The sequence below is a fragment of the Squalius cephalus genome, assembly GCF_949319135.1.
Source record: "Squalius cephalus genome assembly, chromosome: 3".
Lineage (NCBI taxonomy): Eukaryota > Metazoa > Chordata > Actinopteri > Cypriniformes > Leuciscidae > Squalius > Squalius cephalus.
This window is the reverse complement of record NC_137124.1, coordinates 8,759,209-8,780,492: the sequence shown is the minus strand read 5'-3', so window position 1 is coordinate 8,780,492 and position 21,284 is coordinate 8,759,209. Positions and strand designations below refer to the sequence as shown.

Below are 21,284 nucleotides of genomic sequence, written 5' to 3'. Positions count from 1 at the left end.
TGTTGTTTATATGTCTATGTGGTGTTTTTAATACGCTTTAAGACAAACCATGTGCAAATTCATAAGTCGACACCATTGCTGAGTATTTTCTCCTTAAAACTGCAGTGAACCAAAGACAGCCTCAAAAACACGCTTTGAAATCGCTGGTGTTTCTGACGTCACAAAGTACCTTGTAACCAATCAGATCAACGTGTGATCGTCAACGAGTGGATCTCTGAGCTGAGTGAGTGAGTGGAGGCGGGGCTCATTTGCATATTCATAGAATCGCGGCCACCTATACTAAAAGAGGTAATTGTGTAGAGTTACATTCAAGATATTTTAATGCATGAAGAAATTTTTTTCAAGGAAAAAACTTTAAATACAGTACGTCATTTTACTGATCAAAGATGAGTTTTAAGGGATACAATTATTGACTACAGGGGGACTTTAAATATTAGGCCTAGATGTGAAGCTTTTTTATAGGCACCAATAGGTGAAAAAAAGAAAGGTTTCTGGAATTTATCAATGTAATTTAAAACAGTAATAATATTAATACATGTAGCCTATATTTAGCTAAAATATCTATTGCTATAATAAATATCTATTGCTATAATAATAATAATAAAATAATAATTGTTATTGTTGTTTTAAAGGGATAGTTCACCCAAAAAAAATAAATTCTGTCATTAATTACTCACCCTCATGTTGTTCCAAACCCATAAAACCGTTCATCTTCGGAACACAGATTAAGATATTTTTGATGAAATCAGCTTTCACAGCCTCGCTTTCATTCCTGCACTTCCTGGTAAAAGTCAAATATGTTGCTGTTGAGAAAGGTATATTTCCGCCATGTAAAAAAAAAAAAAAAAACTTGTTTCGGTAAATTAGGCTATAATTGACTTTTTATCCCAGACAGCATAAATGTCAGCCCAGATCCGGCCCACATCTGGTACACATTGAATGTACCAAATGTGCCCGGATCCGACAGTATGTTGCTGTCTGGGATACCATAACTTCGAATTTTTATTTCACGATTTTGATGTATTTTCTCACAACTTTTGCTTTTTATGTCATATGTGACTTTTTTATGTCATAATTATGACTTTCCTATATGACGGAAACGGGCTTATTAGAGACACTTCTCTTGATTGGAGAATATGTTATAGAGAAAACAAACCCGAAATGTGTAGAGAAGAGTAACAAAGCTTTAAACCTTCAGTGATGCGAGTGATTCTGTGTGACGTGACGTCACGACAGGCACGGGCATCGCGCGCGCGCCCGTCACCCCCTCATTCCCCCTCGAGATTACACTTCGTCATCAGTATTTTACGCAACACTTAGTTGACATCTCTCTGTCGAGGTATAAACAAACACCCCTGGCTGAGTGAGTTAGTGACTGCTAGTTTTCGTCTTGGAGAGTTGAGTAGCCTTGTTTTCCCTCATCAGTTTGAGTTTACTCGGAGAGGTTCCTCAGAGAGTTACAGGTGCGGGACAGGAGACAGGATTATCCGAGTCAGTCGAGTGTGTTACTAACTGTTGCTCAGCTTGCCATTGAAGTGAAAACTATGGCAAACTCGGGCGTTCAGTTGCTGGGGTTTGGTCTGTCTCTGGTGGGCATCATTGGGCTGATCGTGGGCACCGTCCTGCCGCAGTGGAAGATGTCCGCGTATGTGGGGGACAGCATCATCACGGCGGTCGCCACTTACCAGGGGCTGTGGATGTCCTGCGCGTTTCAGAGCACCGGACAGCTTCAGTGCAAAATATACGACTCCGTTCTACAGTTAGACAGTGAGTTAAACCATGTTATTCTAGTTTTTTTTTCTTTGCATCTATCTATCTTTCTGTCCGTCCGCCCGTATGTCGCGTGACTCTCACACGCACTGTAAAAACAAAAAAGAGAAATATTCCATCTGTTTCAACTTAAAATTGTACGTTAAGTGGCTGCCATACATTTTTTATTATGCTCAATTTGACAGTACAAGTCATTTACACTTAAAAAATCGAGTTGAACTTGCTTAAATTATTTTGATGAGTTCAAGTAAGTTAATGTAAATCATAAGTTGCAAAAAGGTTTATCATATATTTTTATACACATTGATTCCCCCTAAAAAGGATGGTTCATCAAAAAAAAATGTTTATAAATTTCTTTAGAATTTCCTTTTTAAAATTTCTTAAGAAGATATTTTGAAGAATGTCTGTAACTAGACATTTGATGGACCCCATTGACTTCCATAGTATTTTCCCCCGTATTATGGAAGTCAATGGGGTCCATCAACTGTTTGGTTACCCATTTTCTTCAAAATATCTTCTTTTGTGTTCGGCAGAAGAAAGAAACTCATACAGGTTTGGAACAACTTGAGGGTGAGCAAATGAGGATGTTGATTAATGTTACCTATTTATAGTATATCTGTTTTGTATGTTACTTATAATGTGCTGTAGATCCACATGTAAATCAATCAGCCAGGTGATTGAAAGTGAATATCAATATAAGTGTAGATATTTCCAGTGATCAAAATATATCACACATGGGATTCATTATAGCCTGTATATAAGGGTCCTTGATTAATGGAAAGGCGCTATATAAATAAATATTATTATTATTATTATTATTATATACTGATCAAGAGGCCTGTCCTTTTATTTACTGTAAATCTATACAGTAGGTGTTTATTGGAATTCTCTGGCATATCAAGCCAGTCTCCAACTCTTCACACACACACTCAAATAAACACTGGTGTCATTCCCAGCCAGCGCTTGATTAATGGATGCTGGCCTCGTCAGTGGGCGAGTAGCCATGGTGAAAGCAGCACTCTAAAAAACACTGGGTTAAAAAAACAACCCAATTTGGGTTGTTTTTAACCTAAGGGCTGGGTAAATATAGGACAGAACACATGTTGGGTTAATTTTACCCAGAAAATTGGGTTGTTTAACCCAGCATTGTTAATTATTTTTTACTATAATAGCCTACTAGCTTTTTTGTTGTTGCTTTTTTTTAAACTTCATACATGAATTAATGTCAGATTAACTTAAATATCAATTTTAATACATATTGCCAACATTTAAGCTTGTTTAACAAATATTAGACATTTTTAATTATTTTAAAATGAAGTAGGCTAATTCAAGTGTAATCGGGAACTTTTAACTTCCGCCCGTCGACCGCCGTTTCACAAGTTGCCGAAATATGCAGCGACTTACTCCATAGCCGGTCCATAAACAAACAATGTACAGATCTGAGAACATATTTTAACATCATATGTATTTATATTCTGTATCTTTCTGAATAAAATCATAAAAGTTTATGCAAGGCAGGCGTTTCCATCAAGAGAAAAAAAGCGACGCGACACTCGTTTAAGTGATTCACATCGCGCTGTAACACCCTGTATGTTGCTTTGCATAAAATTAAACGATATACAGCACAATAACGAATTTATGTAATAAAATGTACACACACACCTGTATTTTGACGGAGGTGCACTGCTCTCTCCTGAAGAGGTCGCTAAAAGCCCGCGATAAATAACTCAATCATGGGTTGTTATGTCTGACCCGAGATCTGGGTAACACGAGAAAACTACCTACACACTGGGTTGTTATGTCTGGCCCAGGAGCTGGGTAACATAAAAACTACCCAAATACTGAAAAAATAACCCAAAAGGCTCAACCCAGGAAAAAAATAACCCAAGATGTTTTTAGAGTGAGTCTGTAACTCATTGTTCCTATTGCAGCCAAAGTATTTTTTCATTTCCACACCGAACTAGCAGTAATGAATTATGAGTTTATTAATTCACTTGAGTGTTTCAGTTTATGGGCTGTTCCAGAAACATTCTCCATTCCCTGCATGTATTCCCCGAGGACTGGGATGGGAAAACCACAACCTCACGTTCCAGTGTGCAGAAACACTCTCCGGATTAACGTCGACTGTTCAAAAATGTGATTTAGCTCTTGCGATTCGCCCCTTGAGCTGATGTATTTAGGGCTCTGTGCAGAACCTCAGGGGTCATTTCTGAGAAAACTGCGGGACACTTCCAGTCGAAACCAGCCGAAACTGCACCTGACAGCAGGTTGAGTTAGGATGGAGGGAGGAGCAAGAGAGAAAACAGGGGGATGAAGAGTGACCCTCTGAATTCCACAGCTCACTGTGTTCTGTGCCTGGCAGGAGACGCATTATTGTGTTTTAATGAATAAAGGAGAGGAATAATTCTTCCGCTTCACTACAGCTTGCACCCCTGCCTCTCACACACCTCCTCTCTCTCTCTCTCTCTCTCTCGGTTGGTTGTGTGTGTGCACATGTACAGGAATGCACTGGCACAGACTGGTTCTTGTTCACTCTTTCAGCTGAATTGCCCAAGTCAGGGGTTTTCAGTCTTTTAGATGTCACTGCACGAACCCCAAATATGATCATCTCCGTGTGAAGGACAGGACACCTCTCCGAAAACTGATGAGGCATCTGTCTTTTAGAAACCACCAATTTATACACATTAAAAAATAATATTATACATCTAAAATTAGTTTCAGTTACATTATTATATATTTTGTTCTACTCACTAATGTATTATATGTATTATTTACTTTTGGTTTATTTAATTTTAAGCTAATTTAAATTAATTTATATGAATACATTTTTAATTTATTTATTTAAATTTAATTTAATAGATTTGTATTTTAATCACATTTTTATATTGCTTCACTCATTTATTTTAATCTAATTATCATTATTTTATTATTTTACTATATTTTTATTTTCCACAGACCCTATCACTTTAGCAACTGCCTAGCAAGAATTTTAATTAAATTTGTTTTAATTTAATACTATAATATAAAATATATAATATTAAAATATATACAACTTACATTTCCTGTTGGTTTGTTATATTTAATATTATAAATAATAATTTAATATTAAGGATTTAATTATGGAATTTATTGTATAATATTAAGTTATTATTGTCATTATTATTATTATTTATAACATTTACAAAGTAATAATTTACTAAAGTAAAATGTATTTAAGTTATTATTGTCATTATTAGTATTATTATTATTATTATGGTTTGGCCAATTTTTGGTATATTTAATACTATAAATAATAATAATTTAATATTAAGTAATTTGATCATTTATTGTTATTGTTATGTTATTATTGTCATTATTTTTTATAATATTTACCAAGTAATAATATACTAAGCTAACATTTATTAAGCTATTATTGTCATTATTATTAATATTATTATTAAACTGAATTATTTAACAGCTATTTTTTGGTCGTATTGGGCAATTTTAATTATAAATAACAATAATGTAATATTATATTATTAGTATAATAATAATTTTTTTTATAATTTATGTATTAAATAAATGTTATTATGGTCATTTATTATTTATAATATTTACTAAGTAATCATTTAGTAAAGTAAAATGTATTTAAGCTACTATTATTATTTATAATAAACTGATTTATTTAACAGCTCTTTCCTAGTGGTTTGGTCAACTTTTGTTATATTTAATATTATAAATAATAAAAGAATGTAATATTAAACGGATGTATTTGTCAGGTATTTCCTGGTGGTTTGTCCATTTGCATGTCTGACAGTTGTTAAGTCTGGAGTGCAGTGTGTCACCGTGTGTGTGTGTGTGTGTCCTGCAGGCGATCTGCAAGCGACCCGCGCGCTGATGATAGTGGGCATCATCGTGTCCATCAGCGGTCTCGGCGTCGCCTGCATGGGCATGAAGTGCACCACCTGTGGAGCGGATGATAAAGTTCGCAAGTCTCGAACGGCCGTGACGGGAGGCATCATACTGCTAGTGGGAGGTGAGTGAGTGTGTGTGTGTGTGTGTGTGTGTGTGTGTGTGTGTGTGTGTGTGTGTGTGTGATGGGTAGGGTTAGTGTTTGTGTGTGTGTGTGTGTGTGTGTGTGTGTGTGTGTGTGTGTGTGTGTGTGTGTGTGTGTGTGTGTGTGTGTCTGTGTGTGTGTGTGATGGGAAGGTTTAGGGGTCTGGTTAGTGTTTGTGAGTGTGTGTGTGTGTGTGTGATGGGAAGGTTTAGGGGTCGGTTTAGTGTGTGTGTGTGTGTGTGTGTGTGTGTGTGTGTGTGTGTGTGTGTGTGTCTGTGTGTGTGATGGGTAGGTTTAGGGGTCGGATTAGTGTGTGTGAGATGGGAAGGTTTAGGGGTCGGGTTAGTGTGTGTGAGATGGGAAGGTTTAGGGGTCGGGTTAGTGTGTGTGAGATGGGAAGGTTTAGGGGTCGGGTTAGTGTGTGTGTGTGTACATGTTTTTCTATCCTGGTGGGGACCTCAACCTGAATGCACACACTCATGGGGACTCGTGTCACAGTGGGGACCTAAATTGAGGTCCCCATGGGTAAACAAGCTTATAAATCATACAGAATGAGGTTTTTTTTTGGAAATGTAAAAATGCAGAAAGTTTTCTGTGATAGGTAGGTTTAGGGGTAGGGTTAGTGTAAGGAGATAGAATATACAGTTTGTACAGTATACAAACCATTAAGTTTGTGTGTGTGTGTGTGTGTGTGTGTGTGTGTGTGTGTGTGTGTGTGTGTGATGGGAAGGTTTAGGGGTCGGTTTAGTGTGTGTGTGTGTGTGTGTGTGTGTGTGTGTGTGTGTGTGTGTGTGTGTGTCTGTGTGTGTGATGGGTAGGTTTAGGGGTCGGATTAGTGTGTGTGAGATGGGAAGGTTTAGGGGTCGGGTTAGTGTGTGTGAGATGGGAAGGTTTAGGGGTCGGGTTAGTGTGTGTGAGATGGGAAGGTTTAGGGGTCGGGTTAGTGTGTGTGTGTGTACATGTTTTTCTATCCTGGTGGGGACCTCAACCTGAATGCACACACTCATGGGGACTCGTGTCACAGTGGGGACCTAAATTGAGGTCCCCATGGGTAAACAAGCTTATAAATCATACAGAATGAGGTTTTTTTTTGGAAATGTAAAAATGCAGAAAGTTTTCTGTGATAGGTAGGTTTAGGGGTAGGGTTAGTGTAAGGAGATAGAATATACAGTTTGTACAGTATACAAACCATTAAGTTGTGTGTGTGTGTGTGTGTGTGTGTGTGTGTGTGTGTGTGTGTGTGTGTGTGTGTGTGTGTGTGTGTGTGTGATGGGAAGGTTTAGGGGTCGGGTTAGTGTTTGTGAGTGCGTGTGTGTGTGTGTGTGTGTGTGTGTGTGTGTGATGGGAAGGTTTAGGGGTCGGGTTAGTGTGTGAGTGAGTGTGTGTGTGATGGGTAGGTTTAGGTTTAGGGTTAGTGTGTGTGTGTGTGTGTGTGTGTGTGTGTGTGTGTGTGTGTGTGTGTGTGTGTGTGTGTGTGTGTGTGTGTGTGTGTGTGAGAGAGAGAGTGAAAATACTGAGACAGACTGTTCACACTAACTGAAGCAAGTTTACAGTAAAACATCTCTTATATAACATCAGTCTCGGCTCAGTCTGTGGGTCAGTGAACATCAAAGACAACAGGGCAGCGACTGCTTTGATGATATATGAAAGATCTTCTGTCTCTTCTTTGAAACACTTTGTGTGTTTTGTTCCTCCAGCCCTCTGCGCAGTGGTCGCCTGCTCGTGGTTCGCCCACAATGTGATCCGAGCTTTCTACAACCCCTTCACTCCAGTCAACACCAAGTGAGCGCAAGGAATTTTACTTTGCACAATTTGTGGAGCAGAGTGTCCCAACTCTGTTCCTGGAGGACACCCAAAAACACACATTCTGAAAGTCTCCCTTATCCGACACACCCATTTCAGGTCTCGAAACTCTTCTGCTAGTGTTTATGAGATGAATTTGGTGTATTGGATTACGGAAACATCCCAAATGTGCAGTGTCTGTTGGGGAGAATCCAGGAACAGGGATGGGAATGCAGTTATATAGTAAATATATATGAGGTTTCATTTGTGCCAAAAATTAGTTGACTTCTTTATACTATTAATGTGTGTCATTGCCTACTTGTGCAGATAAATTAGTACATGTTGATATGAATGTTCTCTGTTTATGTCGTATTGTTCTGTCGTCTTTTGTAGTCTTCTTCTGTCGTCGTCTTCTTGTTCTCTTATAAAAAGAACGGTGAAAGACCCCATGTATCACTAAAGGGAATTGACTGTGTTTGCTTTTTCAATTACTTATTATCGCAGTATAATGCCCATAAAAGTAGTGTTTTAAGCTTTTAAGTTTTTAAGCGCAACGCTAGTTTGTTTACACAGGTAACCCACTATATTTCTGCTGTTCCATAAGCGCCACTTACTGTCAGATAGTGAATTTACGTTTTCATTCTTACCATATGCCGTTTTTGTTCTGACAAATGCGAAAATTGGACTAAAGGTGCTTTCTAAAAATAAAAATTTACACAATTCGATAGATAGATAGATAGATAGATAGATAGATAGATAGATAGATAGATAGATAGATAGATAGATAGATAGATAGATAGATAGATAGATAGATAATTCGGAAGAAGAATAGATAGATATATAGATAGACACTGATTGCTAAAGAAAGTGAAGTCTTTACGGGCGATTCATTCATTCAAACCGATTAAAAAAAATACTTCAAATGAATTAAATACTTTTATAATTAGACTGCAGCAATTAACATTGCTGTAATATACACAACCTCTAGTATATTATGTTATTTTGATTAGTTGTTTATTCAGAATTATGATCTCTATTTAAAGGGGTGGTATAATGCTCTTTTCACAAGATGTAAAATAAGTCTCTGATGTCCCCAGAGTGTGTGTGTGAAGTTTTAGTTCAAAATACCCCACAGATATTTTTATATAGCATGTTAAAGTTGTCACTTTTTGAGGGTGAGCAAAAATGCACCGTTTTTGTGTCTGTCCCTTTAAATGCAAATGAGTCGCTGCTCCCGGCACAGGGGGCGGAGCTTCAACAGCTTGTGTCCTGAAAATTTCAAAAACGTTTTTGTTTATGTTTAAATTTATGTAGCTGATGTGGAGTTAACTATCTTCTAATCATTGATTAGCATATTCTATCATTATAATCAATAAATCGCGTTCCCAGGGGCGGGGTTTATGTAAATTTTAGGGTTAGTGATGTCACTAACCCGGGAGGAAGCTTGTGTAGTCTCTACCAGCCGTTTGTTGTAGTCCTTAAAAAGCAATTTCTTTAAAAGCAAACATCTCCCTTTGCTTTGAACTTTGAGCGTCGTGACTTTGCAGATGTTGTTTATGCTCAAACAGCAACATTACACACTAACTAAAGTTAGAAAAGTGAATTCATAATCAACCAGCCCTTTAAAACAAAAGAATCGTGATTCTCAGTTCATCCAGAAACGTGCAGCTCTCCTTCACATTCACGAACTATCATCTAGATCAGTTCACCACATTTCAAATCATTTATCATTGTCATAATGCTTGCCTTTTCTCTTTCTCTTTTAACGTTAGGTTTGAGTTTGGAGCAGCCATTTTCATTGCTTGGGGCGGGTCGTTTCTCGATGTTCTCGGTGGAGCCATGTTAGCGGCCTCCTGCACTCGGAGCAAACAAGTGTCCAAATATCCCAAAAGTAACTGTGCACGCACTGCCAGCAGCAGCAGCAACAAAGAGTACGTGTGAGCAACACTGAGACACTTCTACAGCTCAAACTGAGAAACAAAGCCGTTTACAATAATGTCCCGTAATAAAAAAGGCAATCAGTTGTCCAAAAGTTCAAATAAAAAAAAAAGATAATATATTTGCAAGCTCTCTGGGAGTTTTTGAAATGGAGGATTGAAGAAATCTAGCGCCAGTAAAAATACTCACAGCCTGCGTTGACTCCTCAGTCTTTCAATCAAGTGAACAACTAGGTTGTTTTCTCTGTGTGAAAGAAGAGGAAATGTCTTGGATGGTGGGTCATAAATGTTGGCGTTTCCCAAGTGTCCACTAGGGAGCGCTATAGCCTACACACTGAGCAGGAGTGAGTCGGGACATTCTCAAGATCTGCTTGTTTTTTGGAGTATTTATCCTATAGCAGCTGAAATGCTAACATTATTAATCCTCATATGAGGCACTCTTATGTAATCGCAGTGTTTCATATGGTCGCGCACGATCATGAACATCGCTTTGATGTTATTTGCTTAACACATTAACTCATCACTTGTGTTAATGCCACATCGTGTTGATTTTAACCACCCATGAGTCCTTCTGAATATCTGTTACTTATAAATGCTTCATGATAATGTCAGTGTTAGTTAGATTGTATGTATTTGTTTTACATGCTTATTTTCAATAAAGTTTGCTTTATCAAATTCCCAGTGTGAATCTGCATTACACATATTTTTTTGAATATAACGTAAACCTGGAAATAAAAGATTTCACTCTTTTTGCAAATTTTAATCAAAGAAAAGATCATATGAGCCAGCAAAGTTCTGACATTTAAAGTCCTCCTGTGCTGAAAATCCAGCTTTTAATGTTGTTTATATGTCTATGTGGTGTTTTTAATATGATTTAAGACAAATCATGTGTAATTTCATAAGTCGACACCATTGCTGAGTATTTTCTGCTTAAAACTAGTCTCAAAAACACGCTTTGAAATCGCTGGTGTTTCTGATGTCACAAACTACCTTGTAATTGATGAGTTTTAAGGGATAAAATGATTGACTACAGGGGGACTTTAAGTCAAATCAAACTCTAATCAAAAAAACATTAACAATGGCAATAAAGTTACTCATGCATACTTTATTTATAACTCCTATTCCACCGCATTCCCCCAAAACAATTTACAAAAATCCATTAATTCCCATGCAAACATCTAAAAGTCTAAGACGTTATGACTAACATATGAGATTGTTTGTCGCAGTCAGTATGCATTTAAGATTGTACTCGATTCAATTCAAACAAAAAAGATGAACAGGCACATAGAAACAGTGACTAAACAAAAACTCCTTACTATTAACTGATGTCATTTAGAGAAATCTAAATCGAAATAGACCCCGTTTACCAAGGTAACCACAGGTCTCGCCAAATGACGCGTTACACGTTAACAGAGTTTCACTGGAAAACGTCCTCTTTGGGAGATGAGTAATCCAACCTGATGAGGTTAGCTTTCATATTCTGCTGTAAAGTGCAAATGTAATAAATATAGCCCTGTTGCATTAGAGATCATCAAGATCTTCACCCATGAATGAAGACACCAGACATCAGTTAAGTGACGAGCAAGCGTAAAGTGAACAGGAAGTAAAGTCCACGGTTCTCTCGTTTGACCTCGAAAGCTGTAAAAGCTTGTACAGTGAAGGTGACGACGAGTGAGAACGTGTGTGAGAGAGAGATTTGAGTTGGCTTTGGCACAGTCAGTCAGGCATCAGGCCACGGGTGATACTCTCTGAGACGCCGGGAAGCTTCTGTTGTTGTTTATGATATCATCCAAGTCCTCGTCATCAATAACCACTGTAAAGGCAAAGGAAGAAAGGTTTCATTTGACAACAGAGTGGAAACGAGTGAACGTGACAAGTTCAAGGCCTCCTGGGAAGTTTGTATTTGCATAAAACACACAAAAGTGAGGAATAAAGAATGCACATCGGGTGTGTTTTGCTTTTTATTCAGTTTATGAAGATGCTGTCAACTGAGTCGTTAGACACTACCAGTCAAAAGTGAGATTTTTTATGTTTTTAAAACAAGTCTCTTCTGCTCACCAAGGCTGCATTTATAAAAACTAATATTGTGAAATATTATCACATTTTAAAACAGCTGTTTTCTATGTGAATATACAGTGAAGTGTAATGTATTCCTGTGATCAAAGCTGTATTTTCAGCATCATTACCCCAGTCTTCAGTGTCACATGATCCTTCAGAAATCATAATCATATGATGATTTGCTGCTCAGGAAACATGATTATTATCAATGTTGAAAACATTCATTATTTACATTTTTATTTCAGGATTCTTTGATGAATAGAAAGTTCAAAAGAACAGCTGTAATAGAAAGCTTTTGTAGCACTAAACACTACCGTTGAAAAGTTTGGGGTCAGTAAGAAGTTTTATTTGATTTTTTGGGGAAAAGAAATAAAAGAAATCAATACTTTAAATTGATCAAAAGTTACAGTAAAGACATGTCTAATGTTACAAAATATTATATTTCAAATAAATGCTGTTCTTTTGCACTTTCTATTCATTAAAAAATCTGTTTTCAACATTGATAATAATCAGAAATGTTTCTTGAGCAGCAAATCATCATATGAGAATGATTTCTGAAGGATCATGTGACACTGAAGACTGGAGGAATGATGCTGAAAATACAGCTTTGATCACAGGAATAAATTACATTTTACTATATATTAAAATAGAAAACAGTTCTTTTAAACTGTCATATTATTTAACAATATTACTGTTGTTTTTGTATTTGTAATCAGCCTTGGTGAGCAGAAGAGACTTCTTTAAAAAAACGGCAAACTTTAATAAATTTACAGACCATTGCGTCCAACATGTTTTCTCACTGACACCTTCATCTCAGAAACATCTCCGTTTTGTTCTCCACTTTCTGGTGACTATCATGTGCGTTCAACAAAGTTCCCCACAAAGTTATTTTTAAGAACTAGAAAAGGGAACATGTTGCTTGCGAATGATTCTCAATAACAACCTGTTACTTGAAAGTAAAATGTATACACAACATTTACTTGTGTTTCCTTTTTTGTGACTATTATTATTATTCATCATGTCATATGATTGTGGTTTCATGACTAAGAGATGACAGAATGTCTAACGTCACATTTTCCATTGCTTTTACTCTGGTATAATTACATCTGTTGGATTTGTAGTGGTCAGATGAGCATTGAAACATGTGCAACTAAGATTATTCAATAAACTTCAATATTCAATCATTTTTTTTAATCATTATTATCACCTGTTTCTACTCTTTTTACATTACATTACACTAACATTGTGAGCTCTTCTTCCCTGGCCTTCTCACTCATCTTCTTGGCTGTTACAGTTTTGGGAACCAGACAAGACTTGCTGTTTACAGGTTTTTTCCCCCCAGAACTGCAGATTTAGGATTGTTCCCTTATTTTGAAAGACCCAGTTGAGGAGTTCATTCAGCTGAATTACATATGGGAAACATCCAAGATGTGCAGTGCTGAGGAGGCTCTGTGGGTCATTATAAAGGGCTAGTTCGCCCAAAAATGTCAATTCTGTCATCAATTAGTTCCAATCCAAACCCGTAAGAGTTTCGTTCATCTTCAGAACACAAATGAAGATATTTTTGATGAAATCTGAGAGATTTCTGTCCCTCCATTGACAGCTACGCAACTGACACTTTGAAGCTTCAATAAGTTCATAAAGAGATTGTAAAACTAATCCATATGAATTGAGCGGTTTAGTCAAAACTTTCTGAAGAGACTCGATCGCTTTATATGATGAACAGATTGAATTTAGGCTTTAATTCACATCTAAACATTGATTATTAGTGAACATAAACAGAAGCTCAACCGAACCTGCTTGATGCGCAAGAACAAACCTCATTGGTTCTTGCAGAAGCTCAAACGTCTCTAGAATGAACCTCATTGGTTCACGCACCTCATGGAATGTTTGAGCTTCCATTTACCACAAATGATGTTTGAGTTGATGAATTGAGTTGATATGTGAATAAAAGCCTAAATTCAATCTTTTCATCATGAAGCGTTCGAGTCTCTTCGGAAAATTTGGACTAAACCACTCAATTCATATGGATTAGTTTTACAATCTCACTTTTTGAAGCACAGAGGGACAGAAATCTCTCAGATTTCATAAAAAAAGATCTTAATTTGTGTTCTTACAGGTTTGGAAAGACATTGGGGTGAGTATCAATGACAGCAGAATTTTCATTTTTGGGTGAACTATCCCTTTAAAAACAAAACTTAATTTCGATATTTTGGTCTCGGGTCAAGGATTTTGAAAGACAAAAAAAAAAAAAAATCTCACCCAATAATTACCTACATGTCAGGCCAACATAAAAACACAGGCTAATATCACACACACCTCTCGTAGAGCGGCCGATCTGCCCGAGTTTGGGGGCTCGCTGCCCTCTTCGCGGGGCGGACAGGAGGTCTGGTCGGGTTCGCCCTGCCTGTCCGAGCTCGTACGGGATCACCGGACTGGGTTGTAAAGCACCTGTCGGTGGTATGAGATCGGGCATCTCTGCCATGCCGTACATGACCTCCTGCTGTTGTACTTCGGTGGGTGTATTCATAAAAAACGACCACAAGTCGCTGGTTTGGCTGTGCACTTCCGCGAAGGCGACAAATGTTTCTCAATCCACCTAAACTGATCCAGTGTTGACAACACCTGGGGAGGGGGGAAAACGAGAAAATAAAGCGATTGCCCTAAATAATGAAATCTATAACATTAGTATCAAGCAATCGGATTACAAAATACACCTTGTAAACACACAAGTGACGAAGAAAGTGTTCTCGTGCACCGGATGAGCTTGAGTATGTTCACGCTTGTCAACAACAAAGCTTTCGCTTACATTACATTATGTTGTAGCCGAAACATGTAATATATACACATTTAAAACAACGAAACGTATCCTTACCTTGGATGTGTCCGGAGTGTGGATGCAGTTGGCACGTATTTGGTTTCTGTGTCGATTTGTACGCCGTGTTCAACGCGAGTCGGTAGTTGCCGATAGTCTGTCGTAACTCTCACTTGGGGATTTCCTTGATCGTTTCTGTATGCGTCACTGCGAGGGAGGGCCTGAAAGCTTCAACACACACACACACACACACACACACACACACACACACTGTGTGAGACGTGTGTAGGTGCTTAATGACGGTTCGCCCACCGTGTGTGGGCTCGCCAACTCTAACCTACATACGCGAGAACCCACACTGGACGTTAGAGAATGTTTCACGGTTTGTCTTAAAATGATTCAGATTACTTTATTTGCATGACGCACTTGTAGGCTACTTGTAGGGGAGAAAAAGAAACAAAAAGACAGATCATGAGAAATTCGTCAATTTTAACCATTTCCTAAGCGCTGGGTAAGATGGTAAAAATGTGGCTATAGCTATCTTTGAGAAATAGCCTATTAAAAACATGCAGTAATTTTGATAACACCTGTTTATTTTAAAAAGTCCAAACAGAAAAAAAGTTGCTTTGTGTATCTTCATATGACTGCTGGTTGGGATGTCTTGTTGTCTCATTGTTATTTAATTAGGGGGTGTAACGATACGATACCCACATCACGATTCGTTACATATCACGATACTGAACTCACGATACGATATTATTGCGATACTCCAAGACATATGGTAAAAGGTTAACAAAAAATGTACTGTTGATTAAAATGGCGAATTTGTTATTGTAGGTATAAATGTATAGGCTTGGACTTGGTGCTGGTAACCCAATGCACAGGACAATAGACACACCAGAATAAAAATATAAATGATTCTGAAGCTGAAAATAGAGAATTATTTTAGACGTAAATGCTTGCACTCTTTCACTGATTTTAAAATAATGTAGGCCGAATGGTAACATAAGACATTTGGCTTTATCCGGACCTACAAATATTCCCCCATTGCATTATTATACATTAAATTCAACATTATATATAGTAGTTTAATGTAGTACTGACACTAAATCTCTGAAAACGTGAATTTTTTTTCCCACACTGTAATTTTTATTTTGTGTGAACTATACACAGTTGTCACCCACAACATATAGTTGCATTTTTGTATTGCATTTGCAATATATTGTTACACCGCTATTATTTATACAATAATCCTTGAATTTGATTCCAAGAGTGTTGATATAACAGTCTAACATCAGTAGAACTTTTCACTGTTTTTATCACTCTTTTCTATGCAACTGAGACTAACTGTCAGTGTCACTCTATGCATAAGTAATAATTATTGTTCAGTGAGTCTTTCAGCTGGTTGCATCTTAAGCCAGTAGTTGACAACAAGGGATCGTTCTTTATGACTGTGTTGTTAAATAGTTATTTTAACAGATTCTTTCACAAGATTGATTAATTTAACAATGAAACATGAACGAAACTGACGCTGCTTCCCAATTAGCATAGGCTACTATCCGTCCTAAAAGGTATTCAAATTCGAATTAGTGTGTCCCAAATCGTAGCATGTTTAAATGAGTATCCAATGGTTGGTTTACTATTTTCAGTGAAAATTCGAAGTGCAGATCCATGCACACTAATGGCTAATATTGCCCATAACCCATTGCATGTTGGACTACATACACAAATAAAAAGTGTTAAAAAACTATGTTTAATCTGCAACAATGAAACTAAATGTGGACGATGTTAACTGTGACAGATCATTAACATGCAGTTTAAACAATGACATAATGCACATAACTAGCAACAGAGCAGTCAATATAGAGGCTATAAAAGTCAATGTCCCAAAGCTTGCCTATTCTGCTACACAATCAAAAGTATATACTTTTTCATCACAAAAGGAATACATAAAGCATAGTATAAGTAGGAGCGAGTTGAATCATTAGCCCCTTTCACACAGCAATCCATTGTCTTCATTCACCCGCATTGGGGAGAATCGCTCTGTTCTATTTAGTAAAAAAAAATTTGACGCCTGAGTGAAAGGCATAAGGGGATGATCAAACAAAACGTGTTTTTGCTCTTAAAAACACGAGACACACATAATAACCAACTGCAGAGCTGTAAAATGAAATTCCAGGACTTTTCAAGCACTACTTTTTTGGTTTTCAGGGACTACAATCAGAGATTTCACTTATCAGACAATATCTTTATTATTTTTCAAATTCTAAAAAAGGTAAACAGATAAACTAATGAAACAAAATGGTACAAGTAAAGTGTAGCACAAGCAATGACTGTGGTAACTTTAACCATTGAAAGGATACTATGACACAGATATCGCTTTTCTTATTCGAACAGATTTTTTGAAGAATGAAAGATGTATCATGTACTTGGATATTTATAAGAGCAATATCAAGCTCATAGCCATGTAAAATGGCTCTATATCTATATCAGACAAGTTGGTTTTGTGTGAAAAGATTGTTTTATCAATAAAATTAAACAGTTTCCCATATATTGTCTTTCAATAATTCAAGCACTTTTCAATACCTTTTCATAAATATGGCTATTTTCAAGGGTTTTCCATAAATGCATGTACTTTACCTTGTACGAACCCTGCAAAGATGATTATCTTGCACATGTTTAAATAGAAAAACAATTAAAAAGCTAACTGTAAACAGGGCGGCGTAATCAAGTCACCTCCATAAGAACTTTATTACGTCAGCATGCTCTGATGTTGTACGTGATCACACCGGTAATCTTCATTCCGCGTAATTTACTAGTAATGTTACAACTTCCCTCACTGGTAAATTGCCAGAACCAGTTTACCCGTATTTTTTGAAAAAGTCTTGTTCAACCATGATCTGTTACCGGTAATTTACCAGTAAAAACTGTATGTGTGAAAGGGGCTACTTTCAATCTTACAATCAATAGGTGCTGATGCAATCAATTCGTTAAAAGAAAGAATATTCAGGATCCGTTATGAGTCACTGAATCGTTTACTCAACTGAAAAAAACACTGGATCATTCGGAAACCAAAACCAGTGTGTTGTTCATAGACGCGTTGTGCAATGGTTCCACTGTAGCTTTGTTCGCTTGTTTTTTTGTGTGTGCTTTTTTGCTTTTTTTTTGCAACATTGTATTGTTTTAGTAGCCAATAGTAGTAACAGGGTTCCCACGGGTCATGGAATTTCTGGAATGTCATGGAATTTTAAAAGGTCTATTCCAGACATTGAAAGTCAGGGAATTTTATATATTTTTTGTCCAAGTCATGGAATATCAGGGAATTTAGTTTGTTGCTTTAAATTTTAGTTTCCATTTATCAAAATGTAATTTTTCTATACCGATTTTTTTAATCGCACTGTTTCACACATCTTTCTGTATTGTAGTGCTTAGGCTATTTTGAGCGCCATATTTATTCCCTTCCCGCCCAATTGGAAATCACTTAGTTAACAGGTACAGGTGACTGCATTCGACTAAGGCAAACATGCCAGGAAAATGTAAATTTCAAGAGCTTTGACTACAAAATGAACAATTTAAAGACTGGGTGTTAAAAGTAGACGACAGAAAAGCTAAATGTAAAGTTTGTAAAACTATTGCGCTATCAAATATGGGTGAGGGTGCACTTCGCAGCCGTTCACATTTTGCCGTTCATTATAGGTCATGGAAATTCATCTTTTTAGTCAGTGAAAGTCAGGGAAAAGTCAGGGAATTTGACATTTGGTTTAGAGTGGGAACCCTGTAGTAATATAGTAGTTGGAAATCTGTATCTTCTACCCGAGGGTACAGTTCATACTGTGGATATAAAAAGTGAGATTGATCACCCAAAATCTTCTGTACCTGATTAAGAATGCATTGCAATGCAAGGTTAAGCAAGGTCCACTTGCCCTACAGTTTTCAATGCTGTCAACACTAGGTGCACCAATTTAGATTTCAGCTGTACAGTTATGTTCACAAACCATACTGTAATACTATACCTAACAATACTTTCCAAAACAGCTTTGTAAAACAACAGCATGAGCTTGTTGTTAACCCCATAAAGACGTAATCTGCGTAAGAAGTACAGTCCCTGGTGTAGACGAGTTCAGCAGGTTAAAGTAAATATTTACTCATCACTGTTTTACGAAATAACTAATATATCTTGTGGTTTGTTTAGTAAGAAACACAGTTGAGGGCAAGTTTGGCTACTTTACAAAAATAAAATAGGTGCTATACATGTAAGAACAACAGTACATCTTCATCCAAGTTTTACTTGGCTACGCATACATTTGAGTAACAAAATCTCAATGATTTTGAGTGGGTTTGTGGAGTTACATCAAGACACTGTCTGCTCTGTTTGCTGCATACAAGGGAGAAACTGTTAAATATGAACAACATATTGGTTAGTGCAATGTTTCATGGCTGATAAGAAGTATGTATGCATCGAAAATGTTTGCAATTCGTCCCTTATGTGTGGCCAAAAAAAATATTTTGAATCCTTAGATGGTGTTAATGTCATAGTCTATGCCATATAGACCAAATAAACTGTACATCTGCATTATACTTCTGATTCACACTAGAGATGCTCTGACCTCTGAAGCAACTCTAGTGTTGATATATTAGATATTCAATCCCACACGACAGGATCAACTTTATCAGATTTAACATGTTTTCTCTTGAGTAATGTCAGATTACAAGCAAACAAACAGTATCTCCTTTCTCATTCAGGTAAAATTGTGGTATGCATGATGGACATGTCGAGACTTATTTATGCTGTTAAACTAAAACCCCATGAATAGTTGAGAGTATAAAGGGGGTGAAGTGGGAAGGGGAGATAATCATTACACGAGAGGAGTCCTTCACCAAGCTGGAGCAGCGCAAGCGTGAAGATGTCCAAACCAATCTGTCTGGTGTTTGCCTTGCTGATTCTGACCACAATTTTGTGCAACAACTCAGGTAATTTCTGAAACAGTATACATTGCTTACACCACTAGCTTTCACATGAATATTAATGGCAAGGGAATTTTTTTTTTACCATATTCTGTAATGTACACTGTAAAAAAAGAAGAAGAAAAAAAAGTTACATTTACGGTAAAAAAACTGGCAGCTGAGTTTGCCAGAAAATTTACCGTAAAAAATGCGGTAGCCACATAAATTTACAGTAAAAAATTGCATTTTATTATCTGATATAATGTTGATTTACCAAACTATTAAAGTACTAATATCTGTTCTGTACCATTGTAATACAATGACAACCGCCAATCACAGTGGTGTAAATTATACAATGACTTGTTCTTTTTCACTTCCAAAAACTGTAAATTTAACAGTATTCTACAGTAAAATTACATTAAATGTACGGTTAGATCTATCACAGTTATTCACCTGTAGAACAGAAACTTTCTGTCAGCCTATTAACAGTTTTTCACTGTAGCATTTTTTACAGTCCTTTGCCGTTAAAATCACAATATTTTTTTACAGTGTAAAGCATATGATGTTGTGGTTTTTGAAATCATGGTTGTTTATCCATTCGATGTGAGACTAATGTCACCTCATGTCTCCACACAGTCTGTTCACAGAGGGGATCCTGGAAACAATCTGCTGTTTGTGGCTGCAGAAGTAAGAAATAAGTCTTTTTGCCAAAGCATTGTGTGCTAAAAGTATTAATATGGACCACGAAAGTATTTCATTTTTTAAATGTAATATTCAAATCTCTCTTCTTAGTTCGTCATCATAATAATAGTCTGCAGTGTACAAAGAAACACAGTCCTAAAACCATTGAGGAGTACCACGAAATGGTCGGGTGTATTTGCAAGAACCGCCAGAAATGTAAGTTAAACATAATATAGTATAACAATTGCAATTATGGAAAATATTACCATTAATCTTCATACAAAAATCTGTTTTCTCTTTTACACAGATTTAAATGATGCCTCAAAGATATGGTTTCTGAACATGTGCAACTCAAATTCTCAAACTCCTTTGTGATCTCAGCTTTGTAAAGTTTCTCGGGATGATTTGCTTCATATCTATACCCAACATTTACATTTAAAGTCTCTATGATGAAATTACTGCAGTATAATCACGAACAATGCTAAAAGTGTGATCATTTTGAGTGAATCTTAAAACAGCACAATAAAAGTATGTAAACTGTTGAAACATGTTTTTCTGTTATCACTGTGTGTTTGTTATGATCACAATGATATTGCGTTCTGTATCTCCACTGGTCATCTTTGTTTACAGCAGCCTTTATACCAATACAGGTTCCTTTGGCCAGATTTAGACGTTATTTGAAGAATCATGCATGTTTTAACAAGGCACTCGCCCCTCTCAGGTTCAACTTGGACCAAAAAGTACATTTTTACTTCTGTATCTGTAAAGCAAATCTCTTGAGGTCTAAGATCTTTCTAAAGATCACACTTGTGAGGCTTAAATTTGCTGCATTTTCACCCCTCAGCATCACAGAATCTGATAATCTGATATCTGTTTTCATGACTACGAAGATTTCTTGGAAATAGCCTATACTTGATTCCGTGGAACCAAAAATGGCCGCATGTTACACAATTCTCCTCTGTATGAGTGTGCATTTTTATAGTTTATTTAATACTTCGGTCCAACAGTCTTTTTATTTATCATTTATATTAATAGGCCTATTACATTACTGTTTTCAAAAGTGTATTTTGCAAGGAAATACTGTTATTATTTATACATTATCATTATCATTTTTTAACCTGCTGCTGGGTTAGAACAATAATCATTTGATTAACAAATTGCATTTAATACTCATATTATTGTCTGTGCTTTTGTATTTTGAGCACCTAAAATATATTGATATATTAAAACTGATGAATGAAAACATTATAGCATTCAGTAA

The 21,284-nt window shown here is 36.6% G+C and overlaps 3 protein-coding genes across 3 annotated transcripts; 2 read left to right on the top strand and 1 right to left on the bottom strand.

Annotated features, from left to right (window-relative positions):
* Positions 1–1,286: 1,286 nt before the first annotated feature.
* cldn7a (claudin 7a) lies at positions 1,287–10,210 on the top strand. Its single transcript, XM_079867294.1, has 4 exons — positions 1,287–1,767; positions 5,621–5,785; positions 7,504–7,588; positions 9,361–10,210. The coding sequence occupies exons 1-4, from the start codon at positions 1,545–1,547 to the stop codon at positions 9,527–9,529; spliced, it is 642 nt and encodes a 213-aa protein (XP_079723420.1). The 5' UTR covers positions 1,287–1,544; the 3' UTR covers positions 9,530–10,210.
* Positions 10,211–10,768: 558 nt separating this feature from the next.
* Positions 10,769–14,586, bottom strand: LOC307156086 (uncharacterized protein). The gene is made up of 3 exons (XM_079867295.1): positions 14,459–14,586; positions 13,903–14,208; positions 10,769–11,338 (listed from the first exon to the last, which is right to left on the bottom strand). The coding sequence occupies exons 2-3, from the start codon at positions 14,111–14,113 to the stop codon at positions 11,253–11,255; spliced, it is 297 nt and encodes a 98-aa protein (XP_079723421.1). The 5' UTR covers positions 14,114–14,208; positions 14,459–14,586; the 3' UTR covers positions 10,769–11,252.
* A 4,546-nt stretch (positions 14,587–19,132) lies between these two features.
* LOC307154979 (uncharacterized protein) lies at positions 19,133–21,262 on the top strand. The gene is made up of 4 exons (XM_079865229.1): positions 19,133–19,369; positions 19,979–20,029; positions 20,135–20,239; positions 20,331–21,262. The coding sequence occupies exons 1-4, from the start codon at positions 19,303–19,305 to the stop codon at positions 20,396–20,398; spliced, it is 291 nt and encodes a 96-aa protein (XP_079721355.1). The 5' UTR covers positions 19,133–19,302; the 3' UTR covers positions 20,399–21,262.
* Positions 21,263–21,284: the final 22 nt, after the last annotated feature.